Raw genomic sequence first — 15,112 nt, forward strand, 5'->3', positions numbered from 1 at the left:
AACAAACAAACAAACAAACAAACAAACAAACAAACAAACAAACAAACAAACAAACAAACAAACAAACAAACAAACAAACAAACAAACAAACAAACAAACAAACAAACAAACAAACAAACAAACAAACAAACAAACAAACAAACAAACAAACAAACAAACAAACAAACAAACAAACAAACAAACAAACAAACAAACAAACAAACAAACAAACAAACAAACAAACAAACAAACAAACAAACAAACAAACAAACAAACAAACAAACAAACAAACAAACAAACAAACAAACAAACAAACAAACAAACAAACAAACAAACAAACAAACAAACAAACAAACAAACAAACAAACAAACAAACAAACAAACAAACAAACAAACAAACAAACAAACAAACAAACAAACAAACAAACAAACAAACAAACAAACAAACAAACAAACAAACAAACAAACAAACAAACAAACAAACAAACAAACAAACAAACAAACAAACAAACAAACAAACAAACAAACAAACAAACAAACAAACAAACAAACAAACAAACAAACAAACAAACAAACAAACAAACAAACAAACAAACAAACAAACAAACAAACAAACAAACAAACAAACAAACAAACAAACAAACAAACAAACAAACAAACAAACAAACAAACAAACAAACAAACAAACAAACAAACAAACAAACAAACAAACAAACAAACAAACAAACAAACCCACAGAAATTGCTTTTTATATATAGGTAGATAATTCCGGGCTAGATCCGGACTTTTTTCAATGAACTCCAGGAAACCGGGCTAGAATAGACTTTTGTCAAATGTTGCATTAAATATCCGGGCAACCCCGGATCAAATCGGGAAATCGGGCAGTGTTAATTTTACATGTTTTCATAATAAAACTTCGTTGATTGTGAAATTATAGCCTTTGTAAAATTCCTAAAAAAAAAACGATGAAAATTGTATGCGAAGTTATCAAATTTCATTCTTGACGTGGAAAACCCTTAAAAAGGTATTTTTTTGAAAAGACAGCGATTCAGCTCCAAGATATCGCTTTCGAGTTATTTGCAACGGCAATGGCGCCAACTTTGTAGGAGAAAAGAAAAAAAAGAATCCAAAACGAAGCCCTGATTCATTGGGAAACAAAAGCAGAACGAGCGAGCCCATAAATTTGTCCAATCAGAATCGGTCGTCCTAAATTGGTGACAGTCGCCGGCGACGTTTTCCAAAACTTGGCGGACCCTGATCGGAAAAGTGGAGGGCTAGAATGGAGTTAGGAGGAGTTTCTTGAGCCCGTTTGTGGAAAGGTTAAAAGCCAAACGATTACGTCTCCTAAGGCTCTGGCTTTGCCAAAAAGAAAGCCGTTGCTGCCGCTCTGGCCTTTGGCTTTGATCCTTGCAGGGATTTTCCGACAGTTCAAAAGGTTCCGGTTCAAAGCTTTTCGAGAGGCTTCTGGAAGTTGAAAATTGTAAAGCAGTTATTAACTTTTCCTGTTGAAAGTTTGCGATGAGTTGTTTTTGGGTTAGGTTTCTACAAATATCTGATAGAAAAAAAAATTTACAAATATTTTCAAAAAACATTATATCATTATACGAGAAAAATTGTCTGTTTTCCTCGGAGAAATTCCCTTGTGGGAAAGAAACCCGCGGCAGCAAATTTCCTTCGACAAAAGGGTGATGAAACCAAATAGCCCCATGATAAATCAATGTTTTCATTGGAGACGCTTCCAGGCACTGACCTCATAAATTTCGTTGCTGTCTCGAGCGAGTTAGGCCTAACAAATGAGACCCGGGCAGGTATGAAAAGGCGGGACGACACGTGGAAGGAGTCCGTTCTCTTTTGATGAACGTTTCTGGTTGTTGCGTCATCATTCTTTAGGAAATCATCCCCCCTTTCTCGGTGGCCTTCCGAGCATCAGCTGAGCCCATTCCCCGGGGGAGGATGGGAAACTGGCGATGTAGTGCGTTTATATTAATACCTATATGGGAGCGTCTTTTCCTCTTATTTTTTTTCGGAGGGTGTAACCCGGTTCCAGTTCAACGATCCGAAAGATGAAAATGTCTCTGTCTCTGTACCTTTTTGTTACAGGATTTTTGTTGCCGGCTCCAGATTTTACCCAAGTATAGTTGTTTTGTCTCTGGGGGTCTTACCTGGAAAGATACAAAAGAAAACAGCTTGGTTAAATGAGGAATTTGTACGCTCAAGTGGAAGAAAATTAACCACCCTTTTCGAGGAAATTTTGTTGGCGAACATATTTCATCTTCTTTAACTGAAAAAATAAGTTAAGGAATATGTACTTTTGGTACAAAACTTTGATTGCTTATCTGAAAATCTTTCTGGCTATAGTTTTGTGAGAAACTTAAAAACGGAAGAAAGGAAAGAATCTACTTAAAAAAAAAAAATACATTCTATCATGTGTTTGATTCCCTCCTTGATTGCGTTGTTTCAACTTGTTTCCGAAAAAAAATAAACGAGAAAAAGTCCCACAAAAATTCCAACAGCTCCCCACCCGTTTTCCAGAATGGCCCAAAACTTCACACGTCAGCCGAGGGAATTCAACAAGTTCGTTAAATATTAAAATAGTTTTCACCATTCTCAGGGGAGGCAGACAGGCAGGCAGAAAAACGAAAATCGTCGCTCAACCGCACCCCACCTTAGGCTTGAACAAAAAAAAACGAAGAAAAAAGGCAGCAGAAAACAGAACACCGTGCCTCGAAGAATTTTCCAAACCACTTGTTTGAGTGCCGCGCTCACCGGAAATGCCAACCATTTTGCATTTAGAAACTCTAGGGGATGGCGTGAAGTGAGGTGGCTCTCTGTTTACCGGGCCGGGGAATTTTGAATTACTTACTTTCCGTAACTTAGTTTTTTCGTTCCCCACTTGCCATTTGCAAAGTGTGGAAAATTAGCTAGAGTCACGCAATTCGGCTCGGTATGTCACTTTGGCTTCCGGTACACGGGAGAAAAAAAGGTAGGAAACTAACGGGCGAAGCGAGGATTTTCAACAGGTTCAGGGAGTGTATTTTGCTAGGGTGAGAACTTTCCGAAACATTGATGGCTAATTAAGATAAGCTAACGTAGACGTGGAAGCATTGAAATACAAGTTTCAAACATTCGCTTCATAAAAAAATTTGGAAATGTTATATGTGCTTTGAAATGTTTTTTTTTTTGGCAGACAAACTTGACGCATATTTTGCTTACAATCATTGCATAGTTACGTGTCAATAAATTTGTGTAAGCCCTGTTTTGGCCAATGAAGCTTAATAACATTCATTTGAAAAGAAAAAAAAATCCCAAAAAGATTAAAAATGAGTTCGAAATATTTATCAAAAAACATCACTCAAGTGTAATCCCACCCAAAATGTAAATTTGACTGCAAAGCTTTTAATGGCTAGTAACTTTTTTCAAAAGCCTTTGACAAAAGGTTATTTGATTTAAAATACTTTGTTATGGCATCTCAATTTTTAGTAACGGATGAGTCCTTGAAGGCTTTGAAAATGTACATGAATCAATGAGTTTATTTTAAATTGAATATTAACGAACTATATCTATATTTTTAATAAGAACCATACAAATATTTTTTTTAAATTATTGAATAAATAAGAAATATTTTTGATAATGAGGAGAAAAATCTTTGATAAAAGAGTGAACAGAAGTTTGCCATTATTAAGTTATAATGTCTTTAACACTAGAAAGACCGCACCAGTCAAAATGACTGGTTGGACACTTTGTTTGTTGAATATCTTTTAATTACTTCGCTTTAAAAATTCGCAAAAAATACGACTTTTCATGAATTTTGAATCTCTACGAAACTGTGTATTTTTTATTCCACTAGCTCTTTTAATAAGCGAGAAAAATTTCGCCTTGGACACTCGGACCGTGACCAGTCAAAATGACTGGTAAAATTCACAACCCTATAACTCAAACAAGATAAATTTTTTTCGCTTGCTTTTGGTTTCATTTGCAAGCTACAATCAAGTCAATAAGCCCTAGTTTACTTATGGTGGGCAGAAGTGTGTCATTCGTTATGAAATTATTGATTTTCGATGCAAAATCATGAAGATTTGTAGAAAAAGTTCTCGGATTGGCCGCTGTGTGGCGTTTCAAGCACTTGACTCCCAATTTTTTTGGTTTGTTTTGTTGCTTAATCTGTTATTTAATAATAAATAAATAAATTTAATTTTTCAAGATACAATTGAAATATTTCTTTTCCAGGAATGAAAAAACGGGACTTAAAATAAAAATCGTTATTTAAATCATTATGTCTCAACATGAAAGACATGGTTTCGACTTTGGTTCAGTTAAGATTTGTAATAATGCTTTTTAAAAAATTGCAAAAAGTCCAATATTTGATTACAACGCGGTGAATCCGTGCACCCATAGTGAAAAACCATGTATATAACACAAATTTTCGTTTGAATCTTTTAAAGTTTAAAGTAAAGAATATAAACCTTTACCTTTAACATGCAAAAAAAAAATTTTGGATGAATGGCGGTGAATCCGTGCACCCATGGTAAATTGCTCTACTTATATAGAAAATATGCTTCAAATCCTACAATATCAGGTATAATTTATAGACATCGGGTTGAAAAATTTCAGAGCGATGGATGCTAGAAAATATCTACTAAAACAAAACTGAAGTGAAACCGTGCACCCATGGTCAATACTCATAGCCATCTAACATTTTTTTATTCTAAGATTGATAATGTGTTTTAGTTTTTGATGATTATTTGGGATATTCATTTTATGACATACACGCATTCGTCGACTATGACAAAATGAGGTGATTCCGGGCACCCATGGTGAAAAAATATTTCCATTTTATACCACAAATGTTATCGAATAAATAACAAAATAATTTCAAAAGAAAAAAGTTAAAAATATTTTGATAGAAAAAATTTCCCCATTACCAGTCATTTTGACTGGTCACGGTCCGAATAGGTATATTCAATTTGCCGGTCCTTCTAGTGTTAAAAGCGTGTGACAAATAATAATGAATTGTAAGTAAGCAAAGCAAGCAAAGCAGGCAAAGCAAAGCTTTTCGATCGATTTCCACATAATTTATAGTTTTGAAACCCCGTTATATAACGCAAATTTGTTTTTTTTAGACATTATTCACCTACAACATTTTAGTTTTCCGTTATTCAAAGTCTAAGAAAAAAATTCCAAAAAAAAACTAGCTTCGGAAAAAGACTATAAAAGAATATAAAGATCAGCTACGGAATGCAGAAATTTCACTACATGTTTAAGAAAGCTGAAGTAAGTAGCTATACGTTGCACGTAAAGATATACACGTAAAATTGTGGTGTAAATGCCGTACTTTTTCATCAACCGTTAAAATTGTTTCAGTCACATCAGTGTAGGATAATGTACTAGAACTAGAAATAATTATAATAATAATAAATAAAAAAATATATAGTTAAATTTAATACAATATTTGTCCGTTGGTAACCCTATGCACTTTTGGTCTGAAACCCATAGCAACGCGAACGCGCGTTCTGGTAAGAAGAAAAGAAAGAAAAAATCCACTCGCGTTTTCCTCTGCCCACCTGAGTGTTTTAAACGTGACGCGCGGGTATCACTCGCTATAAATAAAGCAACCTGGTCGCTTAAGAGGTATGTATATGTATATGTATATTGGATATCCACCATGGGTGCACGGATTCACCGCAGTTTCTGCCTAAGTATGTGCTCACATGCATTCTTTAGATTGTAAAGTTCGACAAATCTTCAATGCAACGCGTACACCATACCCGGACCCCATGACTTCGTATGAACTGTTATGGAGTGAATGTATTGTGTTTATGTAGGTTTATTTTGGAAGAACGAGTCAATCAGGTGGGCTAGTTTACTTACAGGTATTCCGGCATCCGTGTATATACCTGGCCAGCTGGCAACTGATTGAACATTCTTATTACATAGTCAGTTATTATAAGAGAAACACATCTTACCTGTCGGCAACTTATGGGATTCGAACCCAAAAGTTTTCTTGCCGATACCAGGAATCGAACCCAGTACGCCTGGCATATCAAAACCAGACTCGCGCCAGCCTATCCACTAGACCACATCGGCGCTTAAACCTGGTCGCTTAAGAGGTCATTCTGAAATCGAAGCTCTTATGAGCAACAAGTAGTGCTTGTGCTTAGTGGTCCGTATCAAAGGTTCGCATCAAAGATCCGCATCAAAGGTCCGCATCAAGGGTCCGCATCAAAGGTCCGCATCAAGGGTCGGTATCAAGGGTCCGCATCAAGGGTCCGCATCAAAAGGTTCGCATCAAGGGTCCGCATCAAGGGTCCGCATTAAAGGTCCGCATCAAAGGTCTGCATCAAGGGTCCGCATCAAGGGTCCGCATCAAAAGTCCGCATGAGTGCCAAATTAGAGAAGACGGGGAAACGGATCAGCACTAATGCTGATCTGAGACGTGTGGCAAAACAAGCCACAAATCATGACAATCAGATATACTTTGAAAAGAGGATTAGAAAGTTGACACATTTTTGTATTTTAAGATTGTCGAAACGACAGAATTTTTGACAAATTTTCAAAGGTAGCTGATTTTTGAACAACTTTTTATAAATTTGCAAATTTTTTCACATTTTCTTGCACTGAACACAACTTTGCACTGGATTCTGAGTATATTTCCTCAAGATTTTTGCAATAAATTTATATATCAAGAAAGCTCATTTCATACCGATTCTAGTGGTGTAATTACATGAGCGCTGAGATTCATTTCAAAAATATATATTTAAATATAAACCTAAGGGTACAAAAACAGTGAGCGCGAAGCGAAATGTGCACCACTGGGTGAATTTCTCAAGATCGTTTTTGAAAGCCGGCCACACGCGAATTGAGAAGCGCACACAGGGGAAAACGATGTAAAAAGGTGATCAAAATTGCTTACGCCAAAACGGAGCGTTTTAGACCCATAGTGTCTTCGGGACATTTTACCTACATTCAAAGCACTTTAAAATGAGCTTTTGATAAAAATGATTAAATCACCTAGCAGTGAGATAGAAAAATTATTTTTTGTATTTTTCATTTTAGAGCACTTATGTCTTTTGCAAGTTTTTAGATGGTAAAAAATGTAGCAATTTTGTTCAAGACGTCAACATCGTAAAAGCTAACCTAAAAAAGTTTAAAGGGTTCAAAATAAAAAAAATTTTTTTTATCAAAATTTTCAGTATTTAAACGATATCTTTCCAGGCCAAGCTTATTCGAGCAAGATATGTTTAGGATATATAGGCATTTGAATCAGGCAGGTTTCAACGTTATAAAAACATGGAGTTTATAACGTTAAGTTGTTTATTTTGTAGCTTTATAAGTGATTAAAGTTAGCTATTTTCAAGGAATCTAGAGGACAAATTCCAAGTTTATTTATACTGACAATTAGCAACCGTTTTTATTTTGGTGAAACTTTAGCCAAATCATTCTCTCGCTCGCGTATGACGTTTTTAAGCCTCCATTGACGAACCTTATCATCTACCTTTCCACACACAATACAATATACTTGATGAGTTTGTTTTTCGATCAGCTAGTTTTAAATGCAAAAAAAAATTCCTATGGATTCCTTGAAAATAGCTAACATTAATCATTTATAAAGCTACAAAATAAACAACTTAACATTGTAAACTATATGATTCTACAACGTTGAAACCTGCCTGATTCAAATGCAACCAAAAAATGAACTGAACTCAACCGAACTAGAAAGATACAGGTGTTCGAAAACAGCTATTTTTTCTTAGCTTTTCCGATCTAACTCGTTTCAGTCTAAATATTTTTATTAAGTGTGTTCCACAAAACTGTTCGATTTTAAGTGACTCAAAACTCTTTCAAACATATCTTGCTCGATTAAGCTTGGCCTGGAAAGATATCGTTTAAATACTGAAAATTTTGATAAAAAAATATTTTTTTATTTTGAACCCTTCTAACTTTTTTGGGTTAGCTTCTTCGATGTTGACGTCTTGAACAAAATTGCTACATTTTTTACAATCTAAAACTTGCTAAAGACAAGTGCTCTAAAATGAAAAATACAAAAAATAATTTTTCTATCTCACTGCTAGGTGATTTAATCATTTTTATCAAAAGCTCATTTTAAAGTACTTTGAATGTAGGTAAAATGTCCCGAAGACACTATGGGTCTAAAACGCTCCGTTTTGGCGTAAACAATTTTGATCACCTTTTTACATCGTTTTCCCCTGTGTGAAGCGGTGCAATACTGATCAAAACTCTCGGTGTTTTGCAAAAATCAATCACACCTGAAAAAATCTTTGAAAATTAGTTTGTAGAATTAAAAATGTGAGCGCATAATACGTACCGGGCTAAAAACAATCCGTTTTTATTCTGAAAAACCACGTTTATTCCGGAAAAATTCGCGTTAAAAAGACCTTGAGGAAAATATCACACGGTGACGTCATTTTTGAATCAAAGATGGCGGCTTCAGCTTAATTTCAAAGTGCCTTGAAATAAATGAAAATTGCATAAAAATCACACACAACATGGGTATACGGCCGAAGGACTCAATTAGTTGAAGTCGGATATTGCTGTCCAACGCCATGGTACGCCAGCTTGAAATCAAATATAGCGGCTTCCACTAAACTTTAAAACATTGTAATTAACTGAAAGTTTGAATAAAAATTTGACATAATTATAACAAAGATATGAGGATAAAATAAAGAAAAAAAGATAAAGTTGACAATAAAATTACATAGTTATGACCAAAAAATAGAAAAATATTACAAATGTCAGAAATTTGACAATTAAATGAAAATACATCTGACATAAATTTAAAAAGGCAAAATAATGACAAAACATTTACAAAAGTGTCAAAACTTTGATACAAATTTGACAACATAATGGGAAAAAAATCATTTGGTAATAAAATGACCGAAATCTGAGAATACTTTGACAAAATATGACAAATGTGATAAAAATATGACAAAGTTATGACAAAAATTTTACAAAACTGTGACTAAAAAAAATATGACAAATATAGACTAAGCTTTAATTTTTAGTTCTGTCAGATTTTTGTCATTTTATTGTCGTTTGTTTTGTCATAATTTTTAATTTTTTTCATTTGTCTTATTTTTGTCATAGTACTGTCAGATATTTTTAATTTGGATTTAAATTTAATTTAAAGTTTCGTTTTTTTATGATTATGGTTTTTTAACATCTCCATTAGACCACTGCAAGCTTTGTATGGAAATTTCAAATTCCGAAATTTTTACACCTCCCATAACTGTTTTTGGTTGTTTTTGCTGCCAGATATAGCAATAAAAATTGTGGAAGCGATCCATCCAGCCCTGAATTAGCGCAACGAGTTTTAATATTGTATGGAAATATGTATGGGAAATCAAAATTTTTCATTCAAAAATCGTCAGAGCTGTACTGAAAGCCCTCCAAATAAAAAATAATCGCTTCTATTTGAAGCGGAAGGAATATTCAAATATAGGCAGTTATTAACATAATCAAAAAGTGTGCCAAACTTTATGAAATTACTAAGACATTGTATTTTTTAATTATATGTATGTTACATTTGTTGAATTTGAGAGTTTTCATTCATGAAATGGGAATCGTCTATCAATTTAATATTTTATCAAATTTTGCTAAAGCTCTTTTGTTACTTCAATAAGTCATTTCATCATAACAAAACACACATTTTTATCAATTTTTAACAAAATCCTCCGATGATTGTTTAAATTTTGTTCAATTTTTGTTAGTTGTTGTATGGGAGCTCCCTCCCACTCTTTTGGATGTAGAAGGGTCTGAAAGTATTACAAAAAATCATTCCTGGTTTTAAAAACGGCTACGCACCAAATTTAACGTTAATCGGTTTAGTTGTTTCCGAAAATTGTTCGAATTGTGTAAATTTTTCGTTAATTTTGTAGGGGAGCCTCCTTTTTTTGGATTCGGAGAGGTTTGAAAGTATTCTAGAAACCATACACGGTCTTGAAAACGGTTACAGACCAAATTTCACGTTGATCAGTTGAAAAAATCCCGAGAATTGTTCGAATTGTGTAAAATTTTATTTATTTTGTATGGGAGCCCCCCTTCCCTCAAGTCAAAGCGGTTTGAAACTATTTTAGAAACCTCCGGTCCCAAAAACCCTCAGATGCCAAGTTTCGCGATAATCGGTTCACTAGTTTCCTAGTCTATAGGGAAAAGGCAGACAGACAAACATCAATTTATATGTAGGGGAGTGTGGGGTATCATGGTCCACTTTTTTTCTTTGCTTCATAACTTCTTAATTATAAAAGATAAAAAGAAAAAAAAATGGTAAGGTTTCTTCATTTTTAAAGTATCATTAGGCAATTTTGTTATTTTTTTTAAATACATGAGTTTCCCGGACTCTGACTGTTTTAAGAAAAGTATTTTTTTTGGATTTTGAAAAATGGTGGGGAAACTTGGGCCATCAAATCCAAATTGACAAGATAACGTGCAAAGTTTATGAATCGACCCAAAATTGAAATTTCATAATTCATTAAGTTATCTTAAAGCAATTTCAGATGAGGAAATGAAAAATAATTTGTGTATGATTGGATGGTTCCTAATTCATGGCTCGCGTACGTTTCGGCTAAATTCCTTATATAGGATTTTAGTTCTTCTCTATAACATTGGAAAAAATGCGCAAAATATTTTTCACAACTCTTTATTTGGCGTAAGTAACCTTTGCAGATAGGAAAAACGTATTTAAAGTTCTGAATGTGTATAAAAACACCAAAATATAGGTGGCTCAAGATAGCCCACAAAATATGGCCCACGATTCCCCACAAGCTATGATTTGCAAATTGGCTACGTTTGTGTGACTTTTTGATGGTTCATCAAAAATTCCTTTTCCACGTGAAAGAACATAACAAAACTAAGATCATAAGCGTATGAGAATATTTTTGTTATGTACTTTAGGTCTCCCACGGATGCAATTTGCGGGTGCTTATTCGATTTTGAAAGTGGATTTTTCTAGGCTAGTTTAATAAAAGAAGTATACGATACGTACATAAGTCAACAGCATATACAAAAACATGATTACGCAAAGCGACGACGATGACAGTTGGATTGAGATTTTTATCTCAACACACAGCTGAGATATTTAAAGTGGCCCACGTTTCCCCATGGCCCACGTTACCCCAGATATAGTCAGTAAGGGAATTCCAACCAAAGACGAACTAAATGAAATTTTTGAAATTCAGTGCTGAAAAGCAAGCCTCGTTACATGAATTTACGATTCGAGCTGTAAAAATTTACTTTTTGCAACTTTTTGCAAAAAAAAATACTTAATTTAAATCCTAATTAGACCATTTTGCTCTTATACCACTTTGGCTCTGAAGGCTTTAGTATCAAAGGAAGCGCACTTGACGCTATAAAATAAGATTTCAACATCATACATCAGGTATTCAAGACCAAAATAGAACACCGATAGTAATCGAAAATCCATTTTCCTGCATTATTCAAAGCTCTTCTGATCGAAATTCAAAGAAGCTCATCTCGCAAAACCAATTCAATGAATGAAGCTGTTTCAACCATAGAGAGTAGGAGGTTGAGCGGCCGAAATAAGTCATGAATCGAATCCCTCTTCCAACGAGTGCTGGTAGATTGGTAATAAGAAGAAGTTAAAAAAGGGCATAAAATAAACAAACCGCTTCCCGTCCGAAATAATTATGCATGTCCAAACAAATTTAGGATGCCAATCCTTTTTTCACTTCTCGCTGCTTCTCGGTACAGTTTCCACACTCTCGTTTCGTCTTGACGTTTTCTGCGGCCTCTGGCCGAAGGGAAAAAGGTAATTTAAAATGTGTTAGCCATCCATTCTGTTGCGATGAAGAATGGATTCGGTGGGTTGTTGGTTGACTTGGCAGAAGGGTGGGTTTCGGAAAAGTCCGACTTCATTGAATAGAAACGGCAAAAGACGGGCGTAAGGTAAACTTCGAAAGGTTCATAAGCCTTTTTCTGCTTATTCAGCGAGCGAGCTACCCCCCTCAGGAGTCGTTGGGGCACATTCAAGTTGAACAGAAAGAAGAAAAAAAAAGCTCAACCATCCTAAACCTAGACCGCCTTTTGGCTGTATCAACACGTTTATGGGGCATAAACCACCGGTGGCCTCACTTTCCGGATAGAAGAAGGAGAAAAAAAAACTTCTGAGGGTACAAACCTTCCCCAATGAACGGACTTACTCTTTATTATACAGCTTTTTTTCTTTACATTTTTTTTTTTCATTCTTGAGCCAACAGCACCACTCAATGGCGACTAAATAGCAGCGAAGGCTCGCGCCCGTCGATCCGAAGGTAAACACCATTTTCTGCCATGCTTTGTACATAATATTGAATACGAAATGAGCGCAGCTAATGAACTTTTGCCTTCATTTTCTAGGGTTTGCTCTGGTAAGAACTAGCTAGCCAAACTGCTTCCTTGGCCGAGGGCTTTTCCATTTGTTTGAGGAAGGTTTTTTTTCACTTAATCTTCGAAGCAACAGGCAATGGATTTGTCCAGTAAGTGATTCTGGTGAATAAGCTCAGATTCAAAGAAGACTTGATCTCATTTACTTGTTTTTATTATATCTTACAAATAAAATAGGCAACTCGACTGTTTTTTTACAGTTTCTGACAGCATGTAATATCAAGTTGAGTGGACGAAAGTTCGTTTGAATTAAAGTTAACCCTTGCCCGTCCCTTAATTTTTTTCTTGTTACAGTCCCTGGAGTGTTAATTTGACACTCCTGACTAAAACCACTACATCTCTCTTATTTCTCAACTGAGTATTACAAAATTTAAAGTTTTAGAAACTTCGTTGTTAAACTCAAATATAGCTCTCAAGCGTTACTCACCTTCATGTCTTCAGTTATCCGATATTCAAAGTCTTCTAAAAAAATCTGGAAAAACATGCTTCGCAAAAAAGACTGTTGTATTGGACTAGGCAGTAGATCGAGAGAAAAAACTTGTTTCGAAGATGGACAAAGTAAGACTAATTTTTATTTTCTCTTCAACTTAATGACTAACTATTCCAAGGCTTGCTTGATCATCAGTCGCTTCGTTCTTCACTCCTCCTCGATGGATGGATTCCAGCAGCTTCTCGGAATTCCCTTAATTTTACTTAAGTCAAGGGCTTCGTCAGCATATCGGCAATCATCAGTTCAGTAGGGCAATAATCGAAGTTGATAATCCCATCTTTCTTCAGATGTCGCACGAAATGATTAAGGGTGTCTACATGTTTGAATCGGTTGTGAAACTTCCCTTCTTCCAGTTGCTTCATGCAGGATTGGTTATTCTCATGAACGGTAATCGACTTTGATCGGACCACATGGAAATCTCGTAGCAAACGATCAATCCACAAAAGTTCCTAACAGCATTCTGCAAGGGCGATGAACTCGGCTTCGGGGCTACTTAGGGAGAAGTGTGTTTCTGCTTCCTCGAGCCCCAACAAATCGGACCGTCACCCATCAGGAAAATGTAACCAGAATTGGACTTCCTGGTTTTCGCGTCTCCTGCCCAATCCGCATCCACGTAGACTGTCTGCTTCTGGTCATTCGTTCCAAGGACTAGTTGATGGTCTATAGTGTGCTTGAGATATCGCAGAATCTGCTTGGCTGGGACTGCTAATAGAACGACCAAGGATCGATACACTCACAGCTATGTCCGGTCGAGTATTCACTGCCACATACAGCAAACCACCGATTTAGCTGGCATACTGTTGGTTTTTGAGCAGTTTCTCCGTCTGCTCCATTTGCTGTTGATGGCCAGGATCCAACGGAATTTTCGACGGCTTCGCTTGATCCATACCAAATCTCTTCAAAAGTTTTTCTGGCTGAGAGTAAACCCGACTTCGTCACGCTAAACTTGAATTCCCAGGAAATGGCGAATATCTCCCAGGGATGTTACAGTGAAGAATCGGTTCAATGATTGGATCAAATCTTCATACTGCTTCTCGTCTTCACAAGCGATGACCATATCGTCTACGTTAACGACGAGATAAATTCGCTTCCCATCCTTGTCCTACACGTACAAACAAGGATCGTTGGCCGATTGCTTGAACTCGAGCTGATTCAGAACGCTGTCCATTTTCTTGTTCCAGACATGACCTGATTGCTTAAGGCCATAGAGACTCCTCCTCGAGAGACATACGGTGCCCGGACCATCCTTTTCGTAACCAGGCGGTTGCCGCATGTAGACCGTCTCTTTGAGCTCCCCGTTCAGATAAGCGGTCTTCACATCTGCATGCTTCACCAACAAACCCTTCTGGCTAGCGTCCGTCAACAAGGTTCTGAATGTGACTTGACGAACCTCTGGTTCGAAAACTTCGTCGTAATCGGTACCGTACTTTTGAGTGAAGCCCTGGGCGACCAAACGGGCTTTGTACCGGATCACCTCACCTTTCTCGTCCAGCTTGCGTTTGAAGATCCATTTGTTGCCAACTGGTTCACGATCGGCCGGCATTGGGACCCACGGCACTCCCACGTTCCATTTTCGGTTAACGACTGCATCTCTTCGGTCATGGCGACTTTCTAAAATTCAGATTCTTCACAATTGATGGCTTCATTGTACGACCTCGGATCGGTACAAATTTTCCTTGCCAAACCGGTTTCGGGAAAACGAACAGGAGCTTTACCTTTGGTACTACGGGTTGAACGTCTCAGCGGTGTTCGTTCGGCATCACTCTCGATTTCATACATGGTATCGTAAGCGTTGGTGTCGGATTCTCGGTCTTCATCGTTCTCGTTCACGGGTTCTAGCTCTTCGTTGGGAGGAACCAAAATCGACTCGTATTCCACGGTTTTCGTCTCAGCTAAGTCATCTTCTTCCATCTCGATGAATCGGACGTCACGGCTATTTAATCACAATTTGGTCAGTACTTGGATCGACAAACTCAAACGCCTTGTGTTCACTTAAGTAGCCGATGAATGTGAGCTTGACGGCTTCCGGATCCAGCTTCTTCCGCTGCAGCAATGGGACTTTTACGTAAGCAGTGCAACCAAAGAGATGTAGGTCTGCATAGCTCGGCACTTTCCCAAACCATAACTCGAACGGCGTCTTCTCCAGGATTCTGGATGGTAGAATGTTCTGCAGATACGTGGCGGTGTTGATTGCTTCCGCCGAGAATCGGTAACTTATCTTGGCATCTTGAATCAAACAGCGTGCCA

General features: G+C 36.6%; 1 protein-coding gene across 2 annotated transcripts in view; it reads right to left on the bottom strand.

Moving 5' to 3' along the window:
- Nucleotides 1-1,859: 1,859 nt before the first annotated feature.
- LOC129738349 (alpha-2 adrenergic receptor-like) overlaps nt 1,860-15,112 on the bottom strand; it is a 493,408-nt gene continuing 480,155 nt past the window's right edge. For both annotated transcript variants that reach the window (XM_055729542.1, XM_055729535.1), the window contains one exon: nt 1,860-2,141. In XM_055729542.1, coding sequence (XP_055585517.1) covers nt 2,028-2,141 — 114 coding nt within the window. In that variant the 3' untranslated portion in view covers nt 1,860-2,027. The remainder of the gene's footprint in view (nt 2,142-15,112) is intronic.

This window comes from Uranotaenia lowii, chromosome 1, assembly GCF_029784155.1.
Source record: "Uranotaenia lowii strain MFRU-FL chromosome 1, ASM2978415v1, whole genome shotgun sequence".
Lineage (NCBI taxonomy): Eukaryota > Metazoa > Arthropoda > Insecta > Diptera > Culicidae > Uranotaenia > Uranotaenia lowii.